Source organism: Bufo bufo, chromosome 1 (assembly GCF_905171765.1).
Source record: "Bufo bufo chromosome 1, aBufBuf1.1, whole genome shotgun sequence".
In the NCBI taxonomy this organism is placed as follows: Eukaryota; Metazoa; Chordata; class Amphibia; order Anura; family Bufonidae; genus Bufo; species Bufo bufo.
Window position 1 is genome coordinate 142,585,041 of NC_053389.1, and position 24,212 is coordinate 142,609,252.

A 24,212-nucleotide genomic window follows, 5' to 3' on the forward strand; every position below is an offset into this window, starting at 1 on the left:
TGGTCATAGTCCCTTCATTCCAGTGACCAGTAGGGGTCTCAGCACAATCTCTAAAGTCACTATGACCTGTCATAAGATGCAAAATGCCCCCTAAATCAAAGAAAGCTAAGTTTATAAAGAATATATTTTATAAATCCTGTTCACTACAGAACGACATTTACAGAGGTTTTCCCAAATTTAACATTGACGATCTGTTCTTAGGACAGGCCATCAATATTAGATTGGAGAGGTTCGACACACTGGTACTGCAACTCTGTCCTATCCGGCTGTTTGAATGGGCGCCGTGGCCTCTTCAAACAGATGATCGGCAGCGAATCAGACATCATACAATCTCATACCGATGGTCTATCCTGATTAATAAAATCCCATAAAACCCAGAACACATAGCGCAGCCTGTGAACTTCGCCTAAGGCTACATAGAGATTTTGCCAATGGCAATAAGATTCCTTCATGAACTTGCACATAGCCATGACACCAGGAATAAATAGCATCACACTTTACACCAAAGGCTTCATTCACAGAACTGGAATGCTCCATATACAATAAACAATTTCAAAGCAACATTTATTTCATGAGTAAATTACTATATTTGTACTTTTACTCTCTTCTTTGTTATTTCCATTTCACAGCCCAAGCTCCTATAGTCAGATCTGCTGAGGAACATCTTACAAACATTTATGTTCCCCAAGGGCTTACAGCAAAACTTCTGGTAGACAGTGTCATTGAAATTCATTTACTAGAAGAGAGTTTGGTGTGTAGTAGGGCCGGCGTCCACCTCCCTGTACTCATTGAACAGGACTGTTTATACCTCTAGGTATAATTTATTGTCCTCAGAGGAAAATATGGGCTCACTGTATAAACCCTGTGGCGTCAGGTTAGAGGATCCTATAAACCGATACTTAACAGGCATGCTGAATTGAGGGAATGTCCCAAGCAAAGTATACCCCTGCCCGAGCTGCAAGCCAAGAAATCATTAACCCTAAAAGACAAAAAAGAGAATGCCCATTCACTACCAGACTAAAAGTTAAAGGGGTTGTCTAGGTTCAGAGCTCAACCCGAACATACCCTTATTTTTACCCAGGCAGCCCCCTGAGGCTAGCATTGGAGCATTTCATGCTCCGATGCGCTCCCTTGCCCTGCGCTAGATCGCGCAGGGCAAGGTCTCTTTTGTTTTCAATAACACACTGCCGGGCGGAAAGTTTCCGCCCGGCAGTGTGTTCGGTGACGTCACCGGCTCTGATGGGCCGGCTTTAGCGCTGCCCTAGCCGTTTTACTGGCAGCCCCATGGAGAGCCCCGGTACATCACCGGATCTCCAAAAAAATGCCTTTGCCCTGCGCGATTTAGCGCAGGGCAAAGGAGAGCATCGGAGCATGAACTGCTCCGATGCTCAAGTCAGGGGGGCTGCCGAGGTGAAAATGGAGGTATGTCCGGGTTCAGTTCTGAACCCGTACAACCCCTTTAAGCTCCATCAAGGAGGTACTTGACAGAAGTCCTTAACCCTTTCTACCCCTGGAGGTTTTTTCCGCCTTTGTGTTTTGGTTTTGCACTCCCTGCCTTTCCAGAGCCTTAACTTTCTTATTTTTCCGTTCACATAGTCGTAGGAGAGCTTGTTATTTGTGGGACAAGTTGTACTTTCCAATGCCACCATTTGGATGTAGTGGGAAAAAAATAAATATATTCCAAATGTGTGGAATTGGGAAAAAAACAACAACAAAAAAAACCCGCAATTTTGCCACATTTTTACATCGGTCACTATGTGGTAAAACTGACGTGTGATTTTCATTCTGCAGGTCAGTACGAATCTGGCGATACCACATATGTATAGTTTTTCTTGTGTTTTGATACTGAAAAAAAAATAATAACAACGTGAAAAAAATATATATATTTTTGTCGTCATTTTCTGACCCCTATAACTTTTTTGTAGTTGTGTGCGGGGCTGTATGAAGGCTCATTTTTTGAAGTGCGATCTGTTCTTTTCACTGACCCCATTCTGGGGTGTGTACAACTTCTTGATTACATTTTTTGTGGGAGAAGTGACAAAAAAATGGCAAGCCATTTTGACGCTTTTTTTGTATGGGATAAATATATACGGTAAATATATATTTTGTAAGCAGCAATACCCATGATGTGTATTTTTCACTATCCCAGTGAAAACTGGAGTGAATCAAGGCTGTTCTGAACATACAGTAGATGTATGGACCTCATCTAGCTATACATTTAACTGTAAACCCGCAGGAGACATACCAGGGGCCATGGAGAGGGGAATGTGGAGATCTTTGGCACCTCACTCAGCTTTGAAGAGGAGTCCTGAGGCTGATAACAGACTATGGAATTGTTGTTCAAGCAATTTCTGATAAATATATCCCTAACAGCTTTGCGCCGTACAGCAGCCAATTCCACCTAGAAGCCTTCAGGGCTGCTATGGCCCCTTGTGCTTCTCTGCAGTGATAAACTCGCTCATCCCCTGCAGCCATCCTGTTATCAGCACCCAGCTTGCACTAAATTGTAGGCTAGAACCTGGGTTTTATCTCTTCACTGAGCACAATGACTGCACTGCTTATCACTACTATCCCATCCAAAAGGGGGAACTGCTTGCAGCTTATTACAGCCAGTACGGTTTAAAATGGCTCCTGCTGTGCATATTCATCAGCGTCAACTGTGCCAACCCTGTACTAATATACCGATGGAGCACATATCAGGTGGCTCATGCAAAACTACTCAATATGCTGCCTGTATGAGCACAAAGGTCTCATAATAAATGCAAAAAGGTTTTCCAGGAATATAAAATTGATGACCTGTCAGTAATTAATATCTGATTGGCGGAGGTCTGACCCGCTGCGGAAAAGATTGCTGTGCTCCTCATCCTAGACCAGTGATGTCTAACTTCCGGCACTCCAGCTGTGGTGAAACTACGACTCCCAGCATGCTCCATTTATTTCTATAGAGTTGTGAGAGCAGCCAAGTAAGGGGGGGGAAGCGGCATCTTGGGAGTCGTAGTTGTACCGCAGCTGGAGTGCCAAGGTTGGTCATCGCTGTCCTACACCATCACGTTTGCATGGTCATCCAAGTGAATAGGCCTGGGCTGCTATACTAAGCACAGCCTAGGGTTGTCACTATACATTTCAATACCATAAAAAAGTATTGCGATACTCAATACCGCACAAAAGAAAAATAGAACACCAAAAAAAGCTGTGTGTATTCCGCATTTTATGGAACGTCCAGCTTATAATAGAACAGTCCTATCCTATTTTTTTAGGGCAGACAAGGGGACTGAAAAAAAAAATGGCGAATAGAGTGCTTTTAAAAAAAAAATCTGTTACGGCGTTTTAATATTTAGGTGTTTTTTTTTTTGGTTTTTTTTGCTTTTTTTAATAACTATTAGCCACCTTAAGGACTCGAACCCTTGTCCTATTCACTCTATTATGGTGAATAGGATTTTACACTGTCCCTGGTGGCCTGTGCTTTCTGCAAATGGCAGCAGGGAGCTTACCATGGCAGCCATGGAAGGCTTTAGTAGCATCCTGGCTGCCATGGTAAACCGATCGGAGCCCCGTGATTTCACTGCTGGGGCTCTGACTGGAAGTTGCTACTGCCTCCAATGAAAATACTTGAATATAATTATCCCATAAATACAAATGTATGCAGCCTCAATGACAGGGATCCCGCTGAACCCAGTCAATTAACCCCTCAGGGTTCGGCAAGATCACCATTCCCTGTCATTGAGGCACTTAAAGCACCAGTTGCGTACATTTTTATTTAGGGGTTAATTATATTCATTGGTGTCGTCAATATTATAGTCATTGGTGGCCAGCAGCAGCTTCACAGCCCCCTCCCCTTAATCTGCAAGTGATCAGAACTGATCACAGTCAGATCTACAGGGTGGGCCATTTATATGGATACACCTTAATAAAATGGGAATGGTTGGTGATATTAACTTCCTGTTTGTGGCACATTAGTATATGTGAGGGGGAAAACTTTTCAAGATGGGTGGTGACCATGGCGACCATTTTGAATCTAACTTTTGTTTTTTCAATAGGAAGAGGGTCATGTGACACATCAAACTTATTGGGAATTTCACAAGAAACACAATGGTGTGCTTGGTTTTAATGTAACTTTATTATTTCATGAGTTATTTACAAGTTTCTGACCACTTATAAAATGTGTTCAATGTGCTGCCCATTGTGTTGTATTGTCAATGCAACCCTCTTCTCCCACTGATAGTAACACCGCAGGAGAAATGCTAGCACAGGCTTCCAGTATCTGTAGTTTCAGGTGCTGCACATCTCGTATCTTCACAGCATAGACGATTGCCTTCAGATGATATGAGATGTGCAGCACCTGAAACTACGGATACTGGAAGCCTGTGCTAGCATTTCTCCTGCGGTGTTGCTATCAGTGTGTGAAGAGTGGGAGAAAAGGGTTGCATTGACAATCCAACACAATGGGCAGCACATTGAACACATTTTATAAGTGGTCAGAAACTTGTAAATAACTCATGAAAGAATAAAGTTACGTTAAAACCAAGCACTCCATTGTTTTTCTTGTGAAATTCCCAATAAGTTTAATGTGTCACATGACCCTCTTCCTATTGAAAAAACAAAAGTTGGATTCAAAATGGCCAACTTCAAAATGGCCGCCATGGTCCCCACCCATCTTGAATGGCCGCCATGGTCCCCACCCCTCACATATACTAATGTGCCACAAACAGGAAATTAATATCACCAACCATTCCCATTTTATTAAGGTGTATCCATATAAATGGCCCACCCTGTATAATAGGTATTAGTGTCGCCTTAGTTCGCCCTCCACCCAAAATGCAGCGTTTGCCCCGCCGCAGTGACAATTTTTTTTTAATTTTTTGATCACTGCACAATCACTTCACAAGCGCTGCGGCGATAAAAAAAAATCAGTTTTGATATTTTTTATCAATCGCAGCGGCTTCCGGTACTTCGCTAGCCTCCCATTTGTAAGACAGGCTTGCTTTTTTTCTTGGGTAGTCTCAGGGAATACCCCCTAAATTTAGTTGACCAAATGGCAAATAAGGGGTATTCTTCTGAAGAGGCCTACAGGATTCTGACCCAGTCGGATGAGGAATGGGAACCCTCATCTGACGAATCCAGCGGGTCAGAATATGAACCTGTAGAAAGCAGTGGCAGTCTGACCCAAAGTTCGGACGAGGAGGTTGAGGTCCCTGATACCACCAGGCGTACCCGGCCCCGTGTTGCTAGACCACAGGTTGCGCAGGATCCGCTTCAAGGGCAGCAGAGTGGGGCTGGCGTTGTCGGATTACGTGGTGAGGCATACACCAGCAGCGCAGCCCACCCTGGACCTAGTACCAGCACTGCCGTACAACATGGTGGTGAAGTGGCTAGCACCAGAAGGGCAGCTGAAGCTGGTACGGTGGCACGTTCAGTAGTTACCCCGTCGCAGCCACCGCACAGACAGGCCCGTAGAGCCCCTAGAGTCCCTGAGGTGCTGGCAAAGCCTGATTGGCAGCCCCCAACTTCAGCCGCACCAGTAGTTCCCCCTTTCACCGCCCAGTCTGGAGTTCGGGTTGAGACAGCTCAGATCGGTTCGGCACTGGGATTTTTTGAGCTGTTCTTGACTGCGGAGCTCTTGGACTTAGTCGTGGCAGAAACAAAATCGGTATGCCACTCAATTTATAGCCGCCAACCCGGGAAGCTTTTATGACCAGTCTTTCCGGTGGAAACCCGTCCAAGTTTCCGAATTAAATTTTTTTCTGGGCCTTCTCCTCAACATGGGTCTAACCAAAAAGCATGAATTGCGGTCATATTGGTCCACGAACCCAATTCATCACATGCCCATGTTCTCTGCTGCCATATCCAGGGCACGATTTAAGGCCATCCTGCGTTTCCTGCACTTTAGCGACAACAGCACCTCTCGTCCCAGAGGCCACCCAGCTTTTGACCGGCTCCACAAAATTAGGCCCCTCATAGATCACTTCAACACCAAATTTGCAGATTTGGATACCCCTGAGCAAAACATCTGCGTAGACGAGTCCCTTATACATTTTACTGGGCGCCTTGGCTTCAAACAATACATACCAAGGAAGCGCGCCCGGTATGGGGTCAAATTGTATCAGCTCTGTGAAAGGGCCACAGGCTATACCCACAAATTTCGGATCTATGAGGGTAAAGATCAGACCCTGGAGCCGGTCGGTTGCCCTGACTACCTGGGGAGCAGTGGGAAGACAGTCTGGGACTTGGTGTCACCCTTATTTGGCAAGGGGTACCATCTTTATGTGGACAATTTTTTACACAAGATGCCCCTCTTCAGGCATTGTTCCTAGAACAGATTGGCTGCTGTGGCACCGCGCGACCTAGTCGCCGGGGCTTCCCCCAACGGCTCGTTACCACCCATCTTGCAAGGGGTGAGAGGGCTGCCTTGTGTAACGAAGAACTGCTCGCGGTGAAATGGAGAGACAAGCGTGACGTTTACATGCTCTCCTCCATTCACACAGACACGACAATACAAATAGAACGGGCAACCCGTGTCATTGAAAAGCCCCTCTGTGTCCACGACTATAATTCGTTCATGGGAGGGGTGGACTTCAATGACCAGATGTTGGCTCCTTATTTAGTTTCCCAACGCACCAGACGCTGGTATAAGAAGGTGTCTGTATATTTGATTCAATTGGCTGTATATAATAGTTTTGTTCTCTACAGTAAGACTGGGAGAACAGGATCCTTCCTCAAATTTCAGGAAGAGATCATCGAGAACCTCCTGTATCCAGGAGGTTCCGTGGCCCCATCCACCAGTGTAGTGAGCTGTCTACTCGAGCGACATTTCCCCAATGTCGTTGCTAGTACCTCAACCCAACCGTCAACCCGAAAAAGATGTCGTGTCTGTAGCAGGAGTGGAATAAGGCGTGACACCCGCTATTTCTGTCCTGACTATCCTGACCACCCTGCCCTATGCTTTGGGGAGTGTTTCCAGAAGTACCACACACACAGGTACACTTAGCATAGGGATTGCGTTTCACAGGACAGGCACACAGGGCTATTAGGGCCCTTTCACTCACAGCTGCTGCAAACCTCTCCTTTCACCTGGGACAAAGTGCATAATGTACTTCGCCACAACTTTGGGCGATTTGCACATTGTCCCATGGGGAAGGAGAGGTTTGTCCTATAAAAAGGTAAAAAAAAAAGTTTATAAAAGTTAATGTTCAGTTCAAATGTTATATAATGTTAATAAATTTATTGCGTTGTGGCCTGGTTTTTTCTTTTTTGTTTTTTTTACCTTCTAGGTGGACCAACCGATGAACCAGCTGCAGCACTGATGTGCATTCTGACAGAAGCATTGCGCTGCTGTCAGATTACACAAAAGTCTGTGTATGCGGCGCTGCAAGACGAGATTTCTCCTCTGCAGTAAAAGATACGTTTGCCGAGGCATATGAGCTGAGGGGCGCGGTGTTCATATGCTTTGGCAAACACTTTGTATATGAAAAAAATCAAAAAATCCCGGCAATGATTTATTCATCCACATCGATTGATGTGAATGGAGAAATCTGGTTTGCCAGGGCATACGGGCTAAGTGGGTATGGATGTTGGGCGGAGCTCCTATGTCCTGGCAGACGCCTTTCCCCTCCTTTTTTAATTTTTTGGGCAGAGATTTTTTCATCCACATTGATCGATGCAAATGAAGAAATCTGTGCTGTTCATTTTTTCTTTCAGCCCAGAGGCTGAATGGAAAAAAATATATATCATTACCCGTATGCTCAATATAAGGAGAATAGCAGAAACTCCTAATGCTGGCCATACATGTAATGATTGTGGAGACCCTCAAATGCCAGGGCAGTACAAACACCCCACAAATGACCCCATTTTGGAAAGAAGACACCCCAAGGTATTCGCTGAGGGGCATATTGAGTCCATGAAAGATTGAAATTTTTGTCCCAAGTTAGCGGAAAGGGAGACTGAGAAAAAACTAAAAAAAAAAAAAAAAAAACAATTTCCGCTAACTTGTGCCAAAAAAAATAAATCTTCTATGAACTCGCCATGCCCCTCATTGAATACCTTGGGGTGTCTTCTTTCCAAAATGGGGTCACATGTGGGGTATTTATACTGCCCTGGCATTTTAGGAGCCCTAAAGCGTGAGAAGAAGTCTGGGATCCAAATGTCTAAAAATGCCCTCCTAAAAGGAATTTGGGCCCCTTTGCGCACCTAGGCTGCAAAAAAGTGTCACACATGTGGTATCGCCGTACTCAGGAGAAGTTGAGCAATGTGTTTTGGGGTGTCATTTTACATATACCCATGCTGGGTGAGATAAATATCTCGGTCAAATGCCAACTGTATAAAAAAAATGGGAAATGTTGTCTTTTGCCGAGATATTTCTCTCACCCAGCATGGGTATATGTAAAAAGACACCCCAAAACACATTGCCCATAGGATTTCACAGTGCATTTTTTACACATTTTGATTTCAAACTACTTCTCACGCATTAGGTCCCCTAAAATGCCAGGGCAGTATAACTACCCCACAAGTGACCCCATTTTGGAAAGAAGACACCCCAAGGTATTTTGTGATGGGCATAGTGAGTTCATGGAAGTTTTTATTTTTTGTCACAAGTTAGGCTACTTTTACACTTGCGTTCAGAGCGGATCCGTCTGCTGTCTGCACAGACGGATCCGCTCCTATAATGCAGACGTTTGAATCCATTCAGAACGGATCCGTCTGCATTATAGCTTAGAAAAAATTCTAAGTGTGAAAGTAGTTCAGACGGATCAGTCCAGACTTTACATTGAAAGTCAATGAGGACGGATCCGTTTGAAAATTGAGCCATATTGTGTCATCTTCAAACGGATCCGTCCCCATTGACTTACATTGTAAGTCTGGACGGATCCGTTTGCCTCCGCACGGCCAGGCGGACACCCGAACGCTGCAAGCAGCGTTCGGGTGTCCACCTGCTGAGCGGAGGCTGAACGCTGCCAGACTGATACATTCTGAGCAGATCCGCATCCACTCAGAATGCTTTAGGGCAGTACGGATGCGTTCAGGGCCGCTTGTGAGCCCCTTCAAACGGAGCTCACAAGCGGAGCCCCGAACGCTAGTGTGAAAGTAGCCTTAGTGGAATATGAGACTTTGTAAGAAGAAAAAAAATATATATAAAATCATCATTTTCCGCTAACTTATGACAAAAAATAAAAAGTTCTATGAACTCACTATGCCTATCAGCGAATACCTTAGGGTGTCTACTTTCCGAAATGGGGTCATTTGTGGGGTTTTTCTACTGTCTGGGCATTGTAGAACCTCAGGAAACATGACAGGTGCTCAGAAAGTCAGAGCTGCTTCAAAAAGCGGAAATTCACATTTTTGTACCATAGTTTGTAAACGCTATAACTTTTACCCAAACCATTTTTTTTTTTTACCAAAACATTTTTTTTTTTTTATCAAAGACATGTAGAACAATAAATTTAGAGAAAAATTTAAATAGAAATGTAGTTTTATTTGAAAAATTTTACCACTGAAAATGAAAAATGTCATTTATTTGCAAAAAAATCTGTAAATTTCGATTAATAAAAAAAAAGTAAAAATGTCAGCAGCAATGAAATACCACCAAATGAAAGCTCTATTAGTGAGAAGAAAAGGAGGTAAAATTCATTTGGGTGGTAAGTTGCATGACCGAGCAAAAAACAGTGAAAGTAGTGTAGTGCAGAATTGTAAAAAGTGGTCTGGTCATTAAGGGTGTTTAAGCTAGGGGAGCTGAGGTGGTTAAAAAGGTTTTTAATTTTTTTTCAGTATAAAAATACAAGAAAAACTATATAAATGTGGCATCGTTGTAATTGTACTCAACTGGAGAACGAAGGAAACATGTCAGTTTTAACACATAGGAATTGGTGTAAAAAGCTAAATCTGTAAAACTGTGATAAATTGGGTTTTTATTTGTATAAATCCACCCCATTTAAAATAAATGTTCCAGCTTCCCACTACATTGTATGCAACCACAAATTGTCCTGCAAAAATAAAGCCCTTATACGCCTATGTGAATGGAAAAATAAAGTTATGACCCTGGGAAGCCTGGGAGTAAAAAAAAGGGCCAGCCCTGAAGGGGTTAAACATGGGAAAAACCGGTACAGTACAGTACTCTAGGGTTGTTGCGGGTATCGAAATTTCGATACCCAATCGATACTTTTGTCCCGGTATCGATACGATTTTTTCGATACTGGGCTGCGCTTCTGCGCAGTGTAGTATCTCTGAACATGAGCACGCTGCTGTCAGCGCGCTCATGTTCTCTCAGCAGCACAGGGGAGAAGGAAGCAGTCTCTCCCTCCCCCTGTGCTGCCGCTGCCACCAATGGGAAGAGAGGGGCGGAGGAGGGGCGGGCGCACTGCGCCACCAATAATACAACTTTTCCTACACAGAGCGGCGCCCAGCAATGTCCCTGCACTCACCATTATTCCTGGGCGCCACTCCGTTCGCCCGCTGTGCCCTATTACTGTCTCCTGCTCCATAAGCTAATTACTATCGGAGCGATGGGGAGGAGACATCAGCTTCACTAGTGGGCGTTCCTTCTCGCTGCGCTGCGATTGGACAGCGCTACAGCCAGGGAGAAGGAACGCCCACTAGAGAAGCTGATGTCTCCACCCCATTGCTCCAATAGTAATTAGCATATGGAGCAGGAGAGGAGACAGTAATGGGGCACTGCGGGCGAACGGAGCGGCGCCCAGGACTAATAGTAAGTGCTGGGACATCGCTGGGTGCCGCTCTGTGTAGCCTAATACTTAAAGTCTGGACCCAGGAAAAGACTTTAAACACATAATACAGGAGGCGGGTGCCAGCAGCAGAATCGCATTGCCGGAACCCTGCCCCTGACAGGAAGCTGCGATCAGCGGCAGTTAACTCCTGAGGGCCAGCAGAGAAAGATCCCGTCCGCTGGCCCTGTCAATCAACATGCGGAGGGGGCGTCTTTAGGATAGGAGGATGCGGCTGCTACCAGCAAGTAGCCGCCCTACTTGCTGGTAGCAAGGTAATTTGCATATTTTAAAAGTACGTTTTTAACAGAATCTGCTGAACCAAAAAGATTAAATTACAGTATGTATGCATAAATCGCAGTATAGGGATTATAAGTAACCCAAAAAAAAAACTGTTTAGTGAGGTGACAGAAGCCCTTTAAGTATGAATCACCCCCTTTTCCCAATTTCAAATATAAAATGTATAAATAAACATATTACATATCGCCACGTCAGAAAAGTCCAAACTATTAAAATATTTTAAAAAAATCTATGCGGTGAACGCTGGAACAGAAAAAATAAATAAAAACTGCACGATTCACCATTTTCTAAAATGCGTACTGCACGTGTCTAGTTTGGTTTATTTTTTTCGCGTGGTATCGAATGGTATAGAGTATCGCAATACTTTTTCATGGTATCGAAACCGAATCAAAAATTTGGTATTGCAACAACTCTACAGTATTCACACATAGCGGCCAAAAATAATCTGCAGCCTACAGTGCAGAGAGCACATATGGAGGGCCTTGAGTGTAGAGAGAGGTAGAGAGGGAGGATAGCCCTGATGCAGTGTGTGAACAGCTCTATCCAAACAACTATACAGGACTTTTACAAACACCCAGGGTCAGTCTTGTTTACCCCATTCAAAAACAGCAGTAAAACTCAGAAGGAAAGCAGACAGAAGGATTATACAGGTCCGCTACAATTCATGTGCATTAGGGAACTGTTTTTCATGCAGTTCTCTATAGATTGTGCCAAAATGCAGCTACAGACAGCAGTAGAGAAGAATGTGACAGAGCTAAAGTCAGTGGCTAAAATACATGGATCCCATAGCAGGCGTAGGGCGGTAATAATAACTCCAGGGTTATACTATATATGGCGGCCACCCCTATGCTATTTCAGTTTCTAAACTGGAATTTAAGCCACTTACTAAAAAGTAAAACCTAAAAAAAGTGAAAAATGATCCTAAAGGATAAACATAGAAAGAAAATCATAGATAAAAGCTGCCAACAGAGCACAGTGTCATCTCACCGCCATACTGTATACAATACGCAGTGTTGATTCTCTATATGCCGAACACTAAGCAGCAACAGGCTACCAATGATTTCCAACCCTATGTACACCTTTGGGGGGCAGATTTTATTTTTTATTTTTTAATAGTGCATTGTACTCATTATAAGCTAAGAATATTTTTTTTCAATTGGTCTTTATTAAAAATATGGAGTCCTTTTCTCTGTATAGAGCTGAAATGCTCTACTAGCAGTGTCTGAATTTTGTCTCTGCTTCGTCAGACAGGAAACTCCTTACGTGTGCTCTCTGACCTTATAAACACTTCTTATAGCTTAATCCTTATCTTACTGATAAGAATGTGGCCTAAATAAGTGTTTGACCTCTTAGCAATTTAGGCTACTTTCACACTAGCGTTTTTTGCAGATCCGTCATGGATCTGCAAAAACGCTTCCATTACAATAATACAACCGAATTCATCCGTCATAAACGGATCTGGTTGTATTATGTCTTCTATAGCCATGACGGATCAGTCTTGAACACCATTAAAAGTCAATGGGGGACGGATCAGTTTTCTATTGTGCCAGAGAAAACGGATCCATCCACATTGGCTTACATTGTGTTTCAGGACGGATCAGTTTGGCTCCGCTTCGTCATGCGGACATCGACCGCTGCAGGCAGCGTTTTGGTGTCCGCCTCCAGAGCAGAATGGAGACAGAACAGAGGCAAACTGATGCATTCTGAGCTGATCCATTTCCATTCAGAATGCATTCGGGCAAAACTGATTGGTTCTGGACCGTTTTTGAGAGCCCTGAACGGATCTCACAAACTGAAAGCCAAAAAACTAGTGTGAAAGTAGCCTTAGAGATAAGGTTCATTAGATGACCGGCACAAAGCGAAAATGAAAGTAGGATGCATAAAGCTATAAAAACAGGTAACTCTTTGTGACAGAACGGCTCAATATTTTTAATAAACACCAATTGAAAAAAATATTTTTAGCCCCAATTGAGTAAAATGCAATCATTAAAAATATTGTCCCCAAAAGGTGTACATAGCCTTTAACATTAATTCTGCAGAAATCTTTCCCAGGTCACAGGGTAAACAGGTTTTTGTAACTACATTTACTTTATGCTCCCATGACGAGACACACAAACAAATACACTGCTCAAAAAAAAAAAAGGGAACACTTAAACAACACAATGTAACTCCAAGTCAATCACACTTCTGTGAAATTAAACGGTCCACTTAGGAATCAACACTGAGTGACAATCAATTTCACATGCTGTTGTGCAAATGGGATAGACAACAGGTGGAAATTATAGGCAATTAGCAAGACACCCCCAATAAAGGAGTGGTTCTGCAGGTGGTGACCACAGACCACTTCTCAGTTCCTATGCTTCCTAGCTGATGTTTTGGTCACTTTTGAATGCTGGCGGTGCTTTCACTCTAGTGGTAGCATGAGACGGAGTCTTCAACCCACACAAGTGGCTCAGGTAGTGCAGCTTATCCAGGATGGCACATCAATGCGAGCTGTGGCAAGAAGGTTTGCTGTGTCTGTCAGCGTAGTGTCCAGAGCATAGAGCCGCTACCAGGAGACAGGCCAGTACATCAGGAGACGTGGAGGAGGCCGTAGGAGGGCAACAACCCAGCAGCAGGACCGCTACCTCCGCCTTTGTGCAAGGAGGAACACTGCCAGAGCCCTGCAAAATGACCTCCAGCAGGCCACAAATGTGCATGTGTCTGCTCAAACGGTCAGAAACAGACTCCATGAGCGTGATATGAGGGCCCGACGTCCACAGGTGGGGGTTGTGCTTACAGCCCAACACCGTGCAGGACGTTTGGCATTTGCAAGAGAACACCAAGATTGGCAAATTCGCCACTGGCGCCCTGTGCTCTTCACAGATGAAAGCAGGTTCACACTGAGCACATGTGACAGACGTGACAGTCTGGAGACGCCGCGGAGAACGTTCTGCTGCCTGCAACATCCTCCAGCATGACCGGTTTGGCATTGGGTCAGTAATGGTGTGGGGTGGCATTTCTTTGGAGGGCCGCACAGCCCTCCATGTGCTCGCCAGAGGTAGCCTGACTGCCATTAGGTACAGAGATGAGATCCTCAGACCCCTTGTGAGACCATATGCTTAGTGCGGTTGGCCCTGGGTTCCTCCTAATGCAAGACAATGCTAGACCTCATGTGGCTGGAGTGTGTCAGCAGTTCCTGCAAGACGAAGGCATTGATGCTATGGACTGGCCCGCCCGTTCCCCAGACCTGAATCCAATTGAGCACATCTGGGACATCATGTCTCACTCTATCCACCAAAGTCAAGTTGCACCACAGACTGTCCAGGAGTTGGCAGATGCTTTAGTCCAGGTCTGGGAGGAGATCCCTCAGGAGACCGCCCGCCACCTCATCAGGAGCATGCACAGGCGTTGTAGGGAGGTCATACAGGCACGTGGAAGCCACACACACTACTGAGCATCATATTGACTTATTTTAAGGACATTACATCAAAGTTGGATCAGCCTGTAGTGTGTTTTTCCACTTTAATTTTGAGGGTGACTCCAAATCCAGACCTCCATGGGTTGAAAAATTTGATTTCCATTTTTTAATTTGTGTGTGATTTTGTTGTCAGCACATTCAACTATATAAAGAACAAAGTATTTCAGAAGAATATTTAATTAATTCAGATCTAGGATGTGTTATTTTTGTGTTCCCTTAATTTTTTTGAGCAGTGTATATTCTTTTGAACGTTGGAAGATATTTTGCTATGTACAAGAATAACTATTGTAATACTGTCCCCTATATAAAAGAATAAAAACACTACAATACTACTTATTATATACAAGAACATAACTACTATTATACTGCCCCTATATAGAACATACAGTAAATACTTCCCCCATGTTCAAGAATGTAACTACAATAACAGTGTCACCTAGAAACAAGAATATACCATTTATTCAGAAAGTCTTCAGACCCTTTTACTTTTCTCACATTTTGTAATGTGCGAAAAAGAGAAAATTACTCTTTCCCCATCATTCTGCACTCTATACCCCATAACGAGAAAGTTAGAATTTTAGAAATTTTAGCAAATTTATTTAAAAGGAAAATCAAAAATTTCAGATAAGTATTCAGACCCTTTGCTATGACACTTGAAATTTAGCTCTGGGGCCTTCCATTTCTCTTGTTTCTACACCTTGATTGGAGTGCATCGGTGGTAAATTCAGATGATTGTGGACATGACCCGTCTATATAAGGACACAAAGCTGGCAATGCATATCAGAGCAAAAATCAGGTCAGCAGGAGGAAAGAACTGCCTGTAATGTTCACAGCCAGGACTGTGTGGAGGCACAGATCTGGAGAAGGATACAAAATATTTCTGCTGCACTTAAAGTACCCAAGAGCACGGTGGCCTCCTTAATTCTTAAAATGAAAGAAGTTCAGAACAACCAGGACTCTTCCTAGAGCTGACCACCCCACCTAAGGCTCCATTCACACGTCCGCAAAATGGGTCCACAGCCTTTCCGCAATTTTGCGGAATGGGTGCGGACTCATTCACTCTCTATGGGGACGGAATGGATGCGGACAGCACACAGTTTGCTGTCTGCAGCCGCAATTGCGGAGGGCCGCCCCGATTTTGGGTCCGCAGCTCCGTAAAAAGATAGAGCATGTCCTATTCTTGTCCGCAGCTTGCGGACAAGAATAGGCATTTCTATGGGGGTGACGGGCTGGTGTGTTGCGGACCCGCAATTTGCGGGTCCGCAGCACACCACGGACGTGTGAATGTAGCCTAACTAAGCAGAGGGGCCTTGGAAAGAGTTGAATAAGAACCCAATGGTCACCCTGGCTGAGCTCTAAAGACGCTGGATGGAGATGGGAGAAAATTCCAGGAGGTCAACCATCACTGCAGCATTCCAACAATCTGAGCTTTATGGCAAAGTGGTCAGAAAGAAGCCTCTGTTAAGTAAAAAGACTCATGAAAGTTTGCACAAATACTGCGAGAAAGATTCTCTGGTCTGATGAAACCAAGATTGAACTTTTTGGCCTCAATTCTAAGGCCTCTTTCACACGGGTGTCGCGTGTGAGGGTCGGATAGGATGCGGGTGCGTTGCAGGAAAATGCGTTATTTTCTTAGCGCGAGTGCAAAGCGTTTTAATGCGTTTTGCACGCGTGTGAGAAAAATCGGTTTGGTACCCAGACCCGAACTTTGGGTCCATTCACACATCCATAAGTGTGTTGCGGATCCGCAAATTGCGGATCCCCAAAACACAGACACTGGCAATGTGCATGCCGCAATTTGCGGACCGCATATCGCCGGCACTATAATAGAAAATGCCTAATCTTGTCCGCAATTGCAGACAAGAATAGGACATGTTCTATTTTTTTGTGGAAACGGAAGCACGGATGCGGAAGTGCGGATCCTCAAATGAGAATGCGGACAGCACATTCCGGCCCCATTGAAAATGAATGGGTTGCGGAACGGATGCAGACCCATTTTGCGGATGTGTGAATGGACCCTTCTTCACAGAAGTTCGGGTTTGGGTTAGGTGTTGTGTAGATTTTATTATTTTCCCTCATAACATGGTTATAAAGGGAAAATAATAGCATTCTTAATACAGAATGCTTAGTAAAATAGGGATGGAGGGGTTAAAAATAAATATTTTTTTTACTCACCTCATCCACTTGTTCGCGCAGCACGGCTTGAGGTCAATGCCAGGAGCCAGTGGGCAAATTACAGCAACGGAAGGTCCGACTCACAGCAAACAGCTCCCAGTTCCCTCCAGTGTGACTAACCACACATACAATGGGAGGAGGCTTAGAGTCCCACCCATGGCTGGCTGATATGTTGCAGGCTTTACAGGTGCACCTAAATGGTGATGGATCATGTGATGGACCATATGATGAGCGCAGTGACGTCACCAAAGGTCCTTTTCCTCCCAGGTCATCAAAGAAGAAGACAGAAGAAAAGTCGGGCTGTGCGAGCAAGTGGATGAGGGGAGTTAAATTTATAAAAAAGAAGAATTAACCCCTCCATCCCTATTTTACTAAGCATTCTGTATTAAGAATGCTATCTTACTTATAACCATGTTATAAGGGAAAATAATAATGATCAGGTCCCCATCCAGATCCTCTCCTAGCAACCATGCGTGAAAATCGCACCGCATCCGCACTTGCTTGCAAAAAACGCACAATATAGAGCATGCTGCAATTTTCACGTAACACACAAGTGATGCATGAAAATCACCACTCATGTGCACAGCCCTATAGAAATGAATGGGTCCGGATTCAGTGCGGGTGCAATGCGTTGACCTCATGCATTGCACCCGCGTGGAAAACTCGCCCGTGTGAAAGAGGCCTAAGAGTCATATCAGGAGGAAACCAGGCCCTGCTCATCAACTGCCCAGCACCATCACTACAGTGAAGCATGGTGGTAGCAGCATCTTGCAAAGGGGGTGTTTTTAAGCAGCTGGGACAGGGAGACTGATCAGGGCTGAGGGAAAGCTGAATGGAGAAAAGTACAGAGATATTCTTAATGAGAACCTGATGCAGAGGGCTCTGGACCTCAGATTGGGCTAAAGGTTCACCTCCCAACAAGACAATGACCCCAAGTAAACAGCCAAGACAACACAGGAGAGGCTAATAGACGATTCTGTGAATGTCTCTCCAGAGATATTCGACTGGGTTCAAGTCAGCCAGAGTCCTGACTTGAAGCCAATCGAACATCTCTGGAGAAAGTTGAAAATGGCTGTCCGACTGTCTCCATCCAACCTGAATGAACTTGAGAGGATCTGCAAAGAATGCTAGAAAATGGGCAAACCTTGTAGCATCATGTACAAGAAGACTGGAGGCTGTAATCGCTTTAAATGACAAAAATACGTGGTCTCAAAAGGCAGGAAATGCTCAACCCCAAATGCAGTTGTGCATTTATGCTCAGGGGAGCAGATACTGAGCTTGTGGTCTGTTGCTAAGGCCGATCCCCAGCAAAAAATGCATTCAGTGGAGGATGCCCACAGCAGACCACTTATTCAATATATCATTCCACATCCACACATTTTACTATATGGTGTAGGATGTCTCTGTGGCACTTGTGGTCTGCTGCGGGCATCCTCCACTGTATGCATTTTCTGCTGGGGATCGCCCTTAGCAACAGACCACAAGCTCAGTATCTGCTCCCCTGAGCATAAATGCACAACTGCATTTGGGGTTGAGCATATCCTGCCTTTTGAGACCACGTATTTTTGTCATTTAAATCGTATATTTATATGAGGAGGTGTATAAACTGCAATCCAAATGCGCCTTGATTACCATCCATAGGCACCATTTAGGTGCACCTGTGAGGCCTGCAACATATCAGCCAGCCATGGGTGGGACTCTAAGCCTCCTCCCATTGTATGTGTGGTTAGTCACATTGGAGGGGACTGGGAGCTGTCTGCTGTGAGTCGGACCTTATGCTGCTGTAATTTGCCCACTGGCTCCTGGTACTACCCGTATGGTACAGGTAGGTTTAGCGTTAGGTCCCGTGCCACTTGAGAAACCTTGGCGTGGTGCGCGGGCTCAGGTATGTCCTTAATATAAGAATATACTGGCTAAAGTCTCATTTTTAACATCGGTGTGAGGGTTTAGTCAGATGTTACTGTTTGCATCCACCACAGTAGTGCACCTATTCTTGTAACTATTTAGGCTGTAATCGCTGCCAAAAGGTGCTTCAACTAAGACCTTAGGTCATCGCAAGATTTTCCTTTTCAATAAATTAGCAAAGATTCAGAAATTTAGTTTTTACTATCTCATTATGGGGTATTGTGTGCAGAATGACGGGGAAAATTTGAACTTTTTATTTTATTTTAGCACAAGTCGCAACATAAAAAACTTGAAAACTTACAGGGTCTGAAGAATTTCCAAATGCACTGTGACTACTATAATACTGCACCCTGTTCAACAATATTACTACTATCATACGATTGCCTATGTCAGGAACACAAATACAATAATACTGTTCAAGCTACTATAATATTGCCCCCTAAGTATAAATGTATTATAATAGTGCCCCCATGTACTAAAAATAACTATACTACTACCCAATACGTACAATATAACAACTACAATACTAATGCCTATGTACAAGAATATAACTACTTGGTTACAGAATTACAACTGCCATAATACTTCCCCATGTACAAAAAAAAAAGTACGATAATACTACATCCTGTTTAAGAATACTGCTCCTATGTACAAGAATACACTATTAGACTACCTGCACACATTGCGGATTATGCACCGTTTTTTGTGCGGATTTTCGTGTGGAAGAAATGTAGCATAATGCAGTAACAAAAAAGGGAAGGAGATGCGATACATCTCACGTACACTTTGCTTATATATTTCATGAGGAATCGGACTTGCCGTGCGAATATAAATTTTTGGGATGATAATAGGGCTGAAACGATTACTCGATTGAATTGAGTAATTCGACACAAAATAATCCTCGATGCAAAAAATTTGCATCCAGGATTTTTTGGTGTCAAATTACTCGATTTGTTTGTGTCACGTGACCACGGAGCGGGAGTGAAGCGCTTGCTATTACTCCCGCTCCGTGGTCTCCCGCAATACTTACCTTTCCAGCAGGGGGCCTCCGGACACTCCACAGCACATCCATGGTCCCGCGCTGCACTGACCTCCTGACGTACGCACGCCGTGACATGACGCGCTGTGTGACGTCAGACGCAGAGCAGTGCGGAACGATGGAGTGTCGGTGGCACCCCTCCGGGAAAGGTAAGTTGGTGCGACTAAGGCCGGGCGCCCGGAGTGCACAGCGTCATAGCAACCAATAACGCTGTGCACTCTGGGTGTCAGGAGGAGCGGGGTGGGATGATTTTACAAGGGGGGAGAGCTGCTGGCACTGGGGGATAGTGGAGCCGATGGCACTGGGGGATAGTGGAGCACTTGGGCTGGTCACACAGGGGGGAACGAAGGGTGTTGGGGACTTTTGGCAAGGGGTCTGATGAGTTTTTATAAAGGAAAACCATCTATTAATACATTTTTTCTTTAGAATACTCGATTAATCGTAAAAAATAAAAATCGATAGAATACTCGATTTCTAAAATAATCGTTTACTGCAGCCCTAGATGAGCATATGAATTTGATCAAGTATCACTTTCTATGTCTTTTAATGTATAAATGTGATATTGTGTTAACCATGCCTGAAGAAGAAACCTAGAAAGAACTAGTCTCAAAGGTTTTCAGTTAGCCATTAAAAGGTAAGAACTGAAGACGGTCACTTTTCAGCTTTTCTAACATGGTACAGAGATTCTTTTAAATAGGAGATCCTTACCCGAATGGATGAACATGTGTTTGGTGTAATTTTTCCTAGAACTGAAGGTTTTCTGGCAGTGACTGCACACATAGGAAGGCTCTGGGTTCCGGGAAGGTCCAGGGCGCTGTGTCTGGTCATTCTGCATGTTTCCCGGGACCATACTAGAGTTCATTTGTACTACGTTACTTGCACCATCTTGTTGGACACTGAAAAAGCCCTGTGTGACTCCAGCCTGATTCTGGTTAGGATGAGTCAGGTGGAATTGGAAAATGCTGGATGAGCTGGTCGCCACTGCAGCAGACACTGTATTTTTAAGGTCTCTGGGAAGGACTGAAGCCACAAATGGCAGTGTCCTGGTTTCAGCAACTCTTGCGTTAAAGGGTGGACTTGACTTGAAGTCAGAACTAGCAACCACCGCCAAATTCCTCAAGCTGGAGCCGTCCAAACTGCAGTCAGAGCGGAACTTCTCACCATTGTCTATTGGATTCTCCCTGGTTCCTTCTGCCAGGTTCTCCTCATTCTGCCAAGGAGGTATAAAGGATTCTGAGAACACATCCTGGTTCGAGAAAAAATCTTGTCCCTCAGAGGAAAATTCCATTTGCCCTGTAGAGTCTTTCCTTCCATTGCTGGCGTTCCGCACTTTGTCATCAGGGCTTCTGCTTTTATCGTTTTCTCCACAGCTGGTGAATCCGCCGCTGCACTCACTGAACACGCCACCTCCTTTCTCGTCTTCATTCTCTTCTTTTGCAGGACTCTCTTCATTTTCCTCGTCTTCGTCGTCCTCATCCTTTATGATGACAGGGACGGAATCAGACAGTTGGAGGCGCACAGGTTGGCGCTGCTTGCGGCTGTGGCAGCTCTGTGGTGCTTCCGCATGCGGTAAGTAAGCAGTTGATATGCTTTCGCCATCAGACACATGTTCAACCTCAGGCACCATCTCCCTCACCTCTGAAAGTTGTCTTTGCTGTGATGACAACATGTCTCTTAACTTATACCGCACTTCGGAAGCGCACAGTAGCTTTGGTGCCTCACTGACAGCCCCCATCTGGGAGATGATATCCAACTCATTGGACCTCATGGAAGACGGTAATGAACAAGTGGAATCTCTCAAGCCGATGGCTGATGGGCAGTCGGCCTCCTTGTTGGGCTGCTCTTGAATTTTATTCATGGAAGACCTGCTTTGTGTTCCACAAGACGCCATCGCTCCAGCAATAGTCACCGGCTTGTTTCCTCTGCTCTGCGATATGATCTGTGTGCACTCATCGATAACAGTCTTAATCTGTAAGATGCTGGCAGCTGTCAAAATCTGTAGTGCTTCCGACTGGGCAACGACCAGCGACCCGCTGTACATAAACTCCACCAGCTGCTGAACCACCTGGGTGGGAACAACTGGCGGAACCTCAATCTCTGAATAACCCAGGAGAAGCTTGTCATGGAAAAAGGGGCTCCCTGCAGCCAGTACACAGCGATGGGCCCGCAGGGTCGCATCGTGGATGTGCACGGTGACATCACAGAAATGACCTCCAAGACGCTGAGCATTCAGAGTCTCCAAGAGAGACTTACTGAAGTTCTGCAGGTGGATGTAGTGAACTGCATCTGCCATCATTCCAGGGGCGTAGTTTGCTATCGGGGAGGAAACAAAAACATTTAGTTATAAGAAAAACATTTCATAAGAAATTTGAAAACCTCTAGAGATACAGAGGAGGAAGAAAGTAAGGTAAAAGCATAGGTTTAATTTTGATAGCAACCCTTCAAGATGTATTAGGTCCACCTGTATATGCCTGCTGCTCCATATACACAACACAGGCTGCCACAAACAGCATCTGAATTCACATAAATGTGAAGAACAAAGGAGGGGAATGACAATCCCTCTGTAGTCAGATGTAAATTCGATGTAGTGCAGCCAGTAACTTAGGGTCTACTTTGCATGGCTCCTGCAATTGAATGACTTCTCCTTGCATGCTTTCTGAGTACAGATCCTTTTACATGGGACAATAAAGCAGCAGATTATCGGGTAAGATCCGTTCCTTCCCAACAATCGCCTGCTCGCTGGTGGAGGAGAACGTTGCATTTACATGCAGGATCTCCTCCACAGTATAGGGAGGAACGATCGCTAATCCCATCGCTTGTCCACATACTGACTAGCTGTTTGCCGACAGCAGATGCTGTTTACAGAGCATGATCCACTGCAGGCAAACAAAAAAATTTGCGACCAACCAAATGGTCCATTTCCCGATGAACAAGCATTTACACTGCCAGATATTCGCCAACAAGCGTTTTTATGAACACTCGCTAACGATTATCTGTGGAATTCTCGGCCCGTGTAAAGGAACCTTAAAGAGGACCTTTCACTAGAATAAAAAATCTAAACTAAGCATACAGACATGTAGAGCTGCGCCCAGGGATCTCCCTGCACTTACTGTTATACCTTGGCGCCGCTCCGTTCTCCCGGTGTAGGCTCCGGTATCTTCATATGTTCGGCTCCACCCAGTTGAGCCTGCCAGCGTCTCCTTCTCCCAGGCTGTAGCGCTGGCCAATCGCAGCGCTCAGCTCATAGCAAGCGCTACAGCCTGGGAGAAGGAGATGCCGGCAGGTTCCCCTGGGTGGAGCCGAACATATGAAGATACCGGAGCCTATACCGGGAGAACGGAGCGGCGCCCAGGTATAACAGTAAGTGCAGGGAGATCCCTGGGCGCCGCTCTCCATGTCTGTATGCTTAGTTTAGATTTTTTATTCTAGTGAAAGGTCCTCTTTAAGCAGGATCTTCGGGCTGTGATGCTTGCTCTTAGTTTTGTGATATCTGCACATCCTACAGTACTGTGTACACTGCAGAATTATTCCCCACTTCTGAGCCTCTCATAGTCGGCAGTCTCAGAGATAACTGTCTGTTGCCCCCCCCTCTTCTGTGTGAACAATGGGGCAAAAAAGTATTTAGTCAGCCACCAATTGTGCAAGTTCTCCCACTTAAAAAGATGAGAGGCCTGTAATTTTCATCATAGGTATACCTCAACTATGAGAGACATAATGAGAAAAAAAGAATATAATAATAATTAAGAATTTATTAGCAAATTATGGTGGAAAATAAGTATTTGGTCAATAACAAAAGTTCATCTCAATACTTTGCTATATACCCTTTGTTGGCAATGACAGAAATCAAACGTTTTCTGTAAGTCTTCACAAGGTTTTCAGACACAGTTGCTGGTATTTTGGCCCATTCCTCCATGCAGATCTCCTCTAGAGCAGTGATGTTTTTGGGGCTGTCGCTGGTTTACACGGGCTTTCCAAAGCTTTTCTATGGGTTTGAGATCTGGAGACTGCCTAGGCCACTCCAGGACCTTGAAATGCTTCTTACGAAGCCACTCCTTCGTTGCCCGGGCGGTGTATTTGGGATCACTGTCATGCTGAAAGACCCAGCCACGTTTCATCTTCAATGCCCTTGCTGATGAAAGGAGGTTTTCACTCAAAATCTCACGATACATGGCCCCATTCATTCTTCCCTTTACACGGATCAGTCGTCCTTGTCCCTTTGCAGAAAAACAGCCCCAAAGCATGATGTTTCCACCCCCATGCTTCACAGTAGGTATGGTTTTCTTTGGATGCAACTCAGCATTCTTTCTCCTCCAAACACGACGAGTTGAGTTTTTACCAAAAAGTTCTACTTTGGTTTCATCTGACCATATGACATTCTCCCAATCTTCTTCTGGATCATCCAAATGCTCTCTAGCAAACCTCAGATGGGCCCGGACATGTACTGGCTTAAGCAGGGGGACACGTCTGGCACTGCAGGATTTGAGTCCTTGGCGGAGTAGTGTGTTACTGATGGTAGCCTTTGTTAGGCCTCATGCACACGACCGTTGTGTGCACCCGTGGCCGTTGTTCCGTTTTCCGTGATTTTCTGCGGACCCATTGACTTTCAACGGGTCCGTTGAAA

General features: G+C 44.8%; 1 protein-coding gene across 1 annotated transcript in view; it reads right to left on the reverse strand.

Annotated features, from left to right (window-relative positions):
* The window catches only part of ZBTB45 (zinc finger and BTB domain containing 45), a 33,246-nt gene that overhangs the window by 1,940 nt on the left and 7,094 nt on the right, over nucleotides 1-24,212 (reverse strand). Inside the window, exon 2 of the mRNA XM_040415572.1 lies at nucleotides 20,300-21,904. Coding sequence (XP_040271506.1) covers nucleotides 20,300-21,887 — 1,588 coding nt within the window. The 5' untranslated portion in view covers nucleotides 21,888-21,904. The remainder of the gene's footprint in view (nucleotides 1-20,299; nucleotides 21,905-24,212) is intronic.